This window comes from Melozone crissalis, unplaced genomic scaffold (genome assembly GCF_028551555.1).
Source record: "Melozone crissalis strain CALT ecotype California unplaced genomic scaffold, PUWL_Pcris_2 ptg000027l_1, whole genome shotgun sequence".
NCBI lineage: Eukaryota > Metazoa > Chordata > Aves > Passeriformes > Passerellidae > Melozone > Melozone crissalis.
Window position 1 is genome coordinate 72,292,640 of NW_026535805.1, and position 8,734 is coordinate 72,301,373.

At 41.6% G+C, this 8,734-nt stretch overlaps 1 protein-coding gene across 1 annotated transcript in view; it reads right to left on the reverse strand.

Moving 5' to 3' along the window:
• Positions 1 to 8,420, reverse strand: part of ZNF292 (zinc finger protein 292) — a 48,409-nt gene extending 39,989 nt beyond the window's left edge. The window contains exon 1 of the mRNA XM_054279216.1: positions 8,244 to 8,420. Within this exon, the coding sequence (XP_054135191.1) occupies positions 8,244 to 8,405 (162 nt within the window). The 5' untranslated portion in view covers positions 8,406 to 8,420. The remainder of the gene's footprint in view (positions 1 to 8,243) is intronic.
• Between the last annotated feature and the right edge of the window lie 314 nt (positions 8,421 to 8,734).

Below are 8,734 nucleotides of genomic sequence, written 5' to 3' on the forward strand. Positions count from 1 at the left end.
TAAAAGTTTCATTCCAACCCCCTAACATTCTATGAATCACAAGACTGAGGAACTCCTTATTCATGATCTAATGCCTGATCACTGAATGTACTTTACCAATTCACTGAAACAATTATTTGGTCATGCCAAATAATATACAAACACCAAAGATATACAAACACCAAACAGGATTTGTCTACTTGACAGAACTCATTCTCTTCATCATTCTGAAAAACAGAAGAGGAATCCTTCCAGAATCTGTTTTTTTTTTTTTTTTTTTTTTTTATATACAGGACACTGAGAATGCTACACCAGCTCAAATGAAAACTGCTCTATTCATCCAAAAGAAAACAGAGTTACAAATAAAGACTGGTCTTTACCCTAAAGAATTTTACTTCAGGGAGTTAAGGTTCTCAAAGCAGCAAATGCACCTGTCCAGCAGTTAGGAGAGAAGGAACACCAGGAGTCAGTGTTTGAAGATGGATGGAGCTTTGGTAGTGGTCTGCATAACATGAGTTCCTATAAGAACAAAGAACTGTATGACTGGTTCAAAATGAGTAATAATCAAGTGAGAGCTACATTAGTTAGCACAGGATTTTCTTATTTCTCTGATGAATGTTTAGTTTACTTTACCTACATACAGGAAATCATAAAGCTAGAAATATTGTATACCAGAAGACTGTACAACAGTAACAGAAGAGAAGATGGAAGAGACATTTGACCAAACTATTTTCACTAAAAACGGGCAGATGTTTTTGCAGGTTTGGTCCAATTACCAACTGGATCAGGTCTACTTTCAGAGAACAGTTTTATAAAGCTCCACTGCCTTTTTGACATTACATATATCTTCTTTCTGAAAGTCTTTGCCAAGTACAAGGTATTCTTAGATTAACTCTTCACAAATGAAAGCAGTGTACTTCATCCTTAGAGATGAAAGACGTGAGAAATAATACCCTGGAGTTGTATTTAATGTATATTTGGAAGAATAAACATAAAAAAAGATTTCATACCTCAAAAAAAGACTTGCATACTTCCTAAAACATGACACATTAAGCTGTTAACCAATGCAAAAAGCACAGACCTAATAAAATGGGAAATGCTCTCTCAAAAGACAGTTTCAAGCCATACTGTTTACCTGTTATTTAAACTAAAATTTGCAAATTGTTATACATCATCATTGCAAAGAAGCTGGTGGCCTAAGAACCTCAGGCTAGTTTCCCTCTTCAAAACTATAGAAATAAACACACTGTATTATACTTGTGCAAGGATATGCATAGAGGCCTTTAAAAGACACCAATTAAAAATGTTTGACCTCTGAGTATTAACTTTTCACTAGAAGTGTTTCCTAGAGAAAAGGTGGTTTGCTGATAGAAGGGGTTTTCTCTGCAACTTCAGTAAAAGCATCAAGTAACTTAACTCCACAAAATATGTGCATCAGGGCAACTATGACACTAAGTATCTATTTGCTGAACTTACATGGAGAGATGAGCTTTTGTCAACATGCTGAAGTTTTAGTAATTTTTATCCCTCCATCTACGTTTTGTCATGTTCTTAACAGCCTTAATTTGTTAGCTTCAGAGAACTATCACTTTTCTCTTTAATATTTGTACTTGGAAGGAGAAATGTTTTAAGTTAAATCCTAAGTCTTAGATAGACTGTCACCTTCTTACCAAATTCTTATTAGATTACTACCTTCCCTGCAATTAAGAACTGAAAAAATCCCATATGTTCCAAAGATATAGCAACAAAGCAAAAAGGAAAGAGGAAAATAGGAAAAAAATAACATCAAGAACTGCAAAAACTGTTCTCAAAAGTAAAAAGTAGAAAATAACTGCAAAGAGCATAGAAAATATAAGAACTGCTTCCAATAGAAAGAGAATATGCTACTTTTCCTTATCTACATGGGATACAATAAATCACAATAGTCTTAAGCTGCAACAAGATATTAAGTTATACTACAAGGGTGGCCAGAAGAAATTATTGAAGGCAAAGAAAACTGAACTGACACATTAAGTTGTTAACAATGCAAAAAGCACAGACCTAATATTATGCAGAGAGCTTTTTTGAATCTTCTTCAATGGATAGTTTTGAGAACAGATTAAACAAGCATTTGTAGCTATGGCCTATCAACAATCAATGCTGCTTGGGAATCATAGTCTATCTGGCTTATTTCAATACAGGAAAATCTATTAATAAAACCTTCTAGTACAGATCTCAACAGTTCCAACAAAGACCAGCTCCAATCTAGTATGATGCTGGGGCTTGATGCCATTATTGAGGACAAGGATTAGAACATTTATTTTCACTCATCAGATTTACCCTAAACAGCAAGGGTGCTTTCTTCTAAAAATGTATTACGCACTGCATAGGTACATTTACTGTTTTATTTGAAAGCAAGACAATTTCCCTAACTCCATGCAGTTTAGTTAAAAAGAAAAAAAAAAATCAGGAGGTTTTGCTTCTATCCATCCAAAGAGATAATGTGACTGTTTGACATGTCAGGTCTCACAGTGATGAAGTAGCACAAAAATGCCTGAGGCAGTGAAAGTCTGCATGATGACACAGTGGTGGCAGGTGTTTCTCTTCATGCATTTGGGAATCTGTGTGATGTACTATATTTTAGCAGATTCCTTGCTATTTCTGGCAGCTGTACATCTCTCCCTGAATACCAGAACATCTGGAGGTCACAGGTATGAAAGTAAAATCAAAGGTACTGGAAGTTATAATGGGAATCTTGCACTTGTGGTAATATATTTACAAAAAAATAGGAAGTAAAAAAATGGAATAGGAATAGGAAATAGGAAATGAAAAAAGATAGAAACATAGTAACAGAAACTTTTAAGTGTTACCTCAGTGTAAAAATCCCTCACTGGACTCAACAGAAAACACTTTCTACTAAAAGTGGAAGCATACCCAAAAGAAGAGGCACATACTTGATTAGACAGGGCATAATTGAACTGAAAGCTCCAAAAATATCAACTTACTAACAATTAAATTCCATCAGTTTGTGCCTGTATTATGTCTGTTGAGCTAAACAAAATCTAAGATGGATACCTACCTATCCACTCAGTGAAGAGTTTGATTAAAGTTGTCTGGAGTAAGAAATCAGGTAGGATATTAACAAAACAGGAAATGTCTTCTTGCTTATATTAAAAAGGCACCTGATGTTTTGCTGGTGGTGTTTCTCACCATCAGTGAACGCTAATCTTATGGTCACATCACAACTGCAGGTGTTCAATGAAATAGCAAAAAACATCCTTCAAAGGCTCTTGAAGTCTTTAGACACAGAATTACTCCTGGCAAGGGATCATACTCTAACTCCTGCAGGAAAAAATAAAGCAGCCTACTGAAACACTTCCTTGTCACTAGATTAAGACAGACTCTAGGTTTGGATAAATCCAGAACATCTAGGTAAAAGGTTTAAGAAATGCTTTATTTCAAATTTTATGCATAGAACTGAAGATTATTTCTGTCATCTTGTGTCTGAAGAGGAAGTTGAGAATACAGAGATTAAAAGTGAGGAAGACAATGACAGCTGAAGAGGGTGACAGCACCAGAAAGCTGTCAAGTCTGTGAGGTATAAAAACTGAATGCCAATTATAGTAAGATTAACAGGAGAATTTGTAAGAGAAAACATAAGCCTAACCTCCAACAGAAACAAATAATTAGCAGAAACCTGTACTATACAGTGATTACAAATATGTAATAATAATAATAATAATAATCAAAAGGGTTTTATGTAGAGACATGCAGGTCTGCTTTTAGGAGGGACATCTTAGATTATAGATCCCCAAATATTACCAAGATCTACTCTAGCATGACAGCACACCCAAAACCAGGGTAAGACCTTAAGGTCCCAATACTTCACTAGAACCTCAACACACAGTAAAAATCAGCTTAAAGCAGTAGGAACAAACTGTACAGGCAGAGCAGTTAAAAACAATTTTTCTTTATAAGAAGTTTTGGGGTATCTTATAAAATACCCCAAAATTTTCATTACCCCCCCCCCCATTTTCCTGTCATCATTACACCTTTTCTGCTACTAGTGTTAAGAATATTCAAGGTTACTACTGGGTAAACTGCCAACACTAGAAGGATATTAATGTGTCTACTAACAGCTAAGCACACTTTTAACACATTTTAACACATCTTTTTCATAACAAGCAGACATAACGAGACAATCAAGAAATGAACCAAAAATGCATTTAAAGATATTGAGGAAAGGCCACACAACCATCCAAATTTTATCTTATGCTTATAATACAGGCCACTTTATGCTCACAACTTGCACATTAGTAGAACAAACCAAACTGCTTTACACTTTTGGAGAATTTGTACCACAAAGTACAGCAGGAGAGAAAAAACCCAACCCTTAGAAGCAGATTCAGAAGAGAAATGAAGTGTCAAAATAACAAAGGAGGGAAGACTCAAAACATGTCAACTACAGAAAAACAGTCAGAAGAGGTGGAAGCACCACAAAGATTTCACAACCACCTGGTGACAACAGAAAATTTGTTACCAGTCTGCAATCTGTTTTTATTTATACAAAATAAATTTTTTTAAAAGGGGCACACTGTGTAGTGACAACTGGAAAGGAACACAGCCCATAGTGAGGAGCTCTGATATACCCACCAGCAGCACATTCACCTAGCTCTCAAGCACAAAAACCTGGACACACATTTTGGTCTTCTCCAACTGAATATAAACAACTGGTCAGCTTTAAGAGCCAAGTCTGAAAATAATCTAATCAGCCACCACATGGTGACAAGAACAGCAATCTTCTTCAGATCATTCTGAATTCTTGCAAAATTTACACTTGCAATTTTTAGTCACTACAACTGAAGACACTTGTTTTGTCTGCCACAGTCTGCACTCATACAGTTTGTGAAAACATAATTGTTTCTCAAGGATTTGCTCATTATCGGATTGCAATGGAAGAGCACAAATCACAATTAAAAAATCATTTTACATACACCCACATGGATGTGAATTCCACTTGATAACAATGAAAATAATGCTCTCTATTGCAGGCTGACAAAGAGAACAGAACTACAATCACACAGATCTAGTACAGATTTAAGGTCCAGTCTATAATCCCCTTAAAATTTAAGAATAATTGCACCATTTCACAGAGCAATCAGCAGCAACACACAAACATATTTATAGCTAATGAAATGCTGCATATAAAATACATCAAAGTAAACTTTATTCTTACAAGAGAACAGGTCTATAAGATTTTCTGTCGAGGTACAAGGGTCTTGCTTTCCTGTGTTTTTAATAGTTATTCTACACTGTTGGGTTATAAACAATAAAGTATTTCAAACTGAGGTATTTCAAAATCAGATAAAGGACTTGGCTATACAGCTCCCACTTCATTTTATAAGAACAGAATACTTAAATCCTTTATTTGCCTTTGAACCTAAGGATCTTTCCACGCTTTACTGCACATTCTTTAGCTTTCATCAGTTTGACATTAAGCTTATTTCTTCAACACTGTTATCCACTTCATTAAAAAAATAAAAGTTAATTTATGGCAACAAGCTAGGTGATTGCTGGGCTCCAGAGTGACCACCTGGCAAGACAAAACAAGGACACCAGACCAAGATCTGTGCAGTTATCACATGAGTAGAAACTAAGCAGGAAAAAAAAATAATGTGAAATACTGAGAGAAATACTAAAATATTTCTTCATTACTGAGCTTCTAGACCCAAAATATAAATAAGTGATATATATTCAATTTATATATATATATATTCAATTTATATATATATAATAAATAACAACTCTCAGTTTCATATATTTGACCAAATCCTTCTTTCATGCATATATTTTCAAAGACTTGATTCTAGAAAGCATGGCAGATAGCTTTAAACTGTTATTTGGAAGACATTTCTGAGATGGCTTTTATATTACATGGTTTTTCTACAACTCGTGTCATGCAGTGCAAGCTAAGTAGCTAAGCCTACTCTCTGAATCACGAATACTATTTTGTGTTAGCCCAAATAAAGGATTAAAACTGCAGAAGAGGCTGGATAAGTATTCTGGCACCACAAGCACAGGTGAACAGATTTAAAAAACGCCTGCTGAACCAGTACAAAAATGCTTGCATAACAACACTTTTTAATACATTAAGCATCTGTTTAGTCCTCTGTTCAAAATTTGAAAAGCAGGATCTTTCAACATTGAATGGCATGTCTCAACCCTCAGTTACACATCAGCCTTCAGGCTGCAAAAACAGATACAGCCGTACTATAAATGTTGGTATGGAAGGAACAGTAACTCCTTTCAAAACAGCATGATTTCTATGTCAGTTTCCACACAACTGATTTGCTTAGTGAGACTTGTTTTGAAGAGGTGCATGATTAAAAAACGTAGTAAATTTGAGCTTTACAATGGACTTTTGTAACAGTCATTAAAGTAATGAGAAGAATATTCATACTTGTTAAACTTGAAATCAATCAATCAACTCTAGAAGCCACTCGCTAAGAACACGCAACCACGATTTCAGTGATAAATCTGCTTTAGACATCAGTAATCTACTCTGTACATGTCAAGGATGGTGTCTTCATTCCCACCTACCCAACACTACTTCAGTTCAATGAACAGCTCATTCACAAGTCGAGCGGCAGCCAGGAAAGGCAGATTTCCACCTCTCAGTGTAAGAAGTTAAGAAAGTAGACACAAAGATAAAATAGACTCAGAACACACTGATCTGAACCAACCAAAACCAATCTCTCTGTGCTTAATCCAATGTTTCTGTGCATGAACATGGACATTCTAACCAGGCACAACATGATAAATTTTGACCAGAGGAAAACGAATCTGACATATGAATACTCTACATACAAAATAAAATAAAACTATGCTTAAAATACTTAGCAGCAAATCTTCCTGGTTAGTAGGAAGTAGAGCTCAGTTTAATCCAGAAGCGACAGATGCGAAATTAGCATGCTACAATGGCCACCAAGAATCAACTCCTTAACAAACCAGATACAAAATCATAAATAAAACACATTTCAAACTAACCATGTGAATTCACTCTTACTCATTCCACCTTTTAATAATTTGCATGACCATCCATGAATGGGTGACAGTAATGTGTAAACAAACACTACCACTTGTACCAGCCAGACTATTAAACAAAGTAAAGCTACACAAGTAGCGGTTTCTGTGGCCTGAAATATTGGAGAACTTGTTTTATACACTGGGATGCACTCAATGCTATCCAAGAAAGGACATCTAAGAGAAATCAAGGCCATGTATAGACACAGATATGACTAAAATTGTCTGCTTTTTTAGCAGTCCTTAGAGCTAGTACCACAAAGTTTGTTTAGGAACAAATACTCAGCAGGATCACTAGCTCAGAAGAAACACCTGCAAACAAGCCCTGCCTCAGGAGCAGCCCAAGCTCCGGGAAGCGGGCCTGTGCCCGACGGCTGAATAATCACACACAATGGTGCTTCAAACAGTGCCGGCTCGGGAGCCCTCGCCCGAGGGGGGACTGCGCTCCCTTGATAGGGCAAGAAAACGGGGAGCAACACCACAGACCTGTCACCAGCACCACCAGCGACCCTGTATAGTCCACCGCCACCCTCACCTTCCCAGCATGGCAGAAACTCCACTCTGTCTCCCGTGTACGAGACAGGGAAGGGAGCGGGGGGAGAAAGGGGACACAGAGCAGGAGCCCCGCGCCGAGGGACGCGGGACGGACTGCAGCTCCTGCCCGGCCCCTCGGGGGAGCGGCGGAGCCCCCACCTCCCGGGCCGCCGCCTCCCTCCCTTCGCCCCCAGGGGAGGAGGGGTGTCGGAGCCACGGGGACGGGGGGGCCCCCGGTCCGCCACCGCCAGGAACAAAGGGCCCTTCGATAAGCCGAGCCGCAGAGCACAACAAAGGGGCCTGGAGACCGCGAGAACCGGGGCGGGGGGAGGCGAAGCGGGGGATGGGGATTACGGACCGGGCCGGAACGGCAGCGGGCGCGGGGGCCACTCCGCCTCAGCCCACAACGCGCGGCGGCGGCGGCGTCGATCGCCCGGCCGGGTCCCGAACACCGAGTCCCCGCTCCCCCCTCCCGCGCCGGCCGCAGCACCAGGCCGCCGGCTGCGGGTTCCCCGCGGCGGGGGCGGCGCTGGTCCCGCCCGGCGCCCGCGCTCCGGCCTGGCCAAGCTCTCTCACATACACACGCACACACCCCGCCGGGGAGGGGAGGGAGCGGGCGGGGGCAGGGCACGGAGGAAGGGAAGGGAAAAGGGAAGAGGCGGCCTGACCTGGCAGAGCTGCTTGCAGTACTCGGTGGCCGCCTGCACGGCCGGCTCGCGGCTCTCCCGCAGCCCCGTCTCCAGCTCCAGCAGCCGCTCCCGCAGGCGCCGCAGCTCCAGGAGGTCGCCGCCCGGGCCGCCGCTCTCCCGCTCGGCCTCCTCGTCCGCCATCTTCGCACCCCGCTCCGTCGCGTACGCAGCCCCCCCGCCCCCCTTTCCTCCCTGCCTGCCTCCCCCGGCTCCCCCCGCTCCGCTCCGGGTCACGTGATTACACAATGCCACGTTCCAGGGACGGGGGGTCACGTGCGGAGGAGATGGAGACGCGCGGGAGCGCGCGGCGCGCGCGCGCGCGCACCGCCCGCCGTCCCCCCGCGGCGCAAAGGACTGGGGCCGGGGAGGGGGCGGGGCCTCCGCGCCTCACGTGACGCCACGCCACGCGCGCCAGGGCGCGCCCCCGCGCGGCCACGTGACGGGGCCCTCCCCCGCCCGCGCGGCGACGC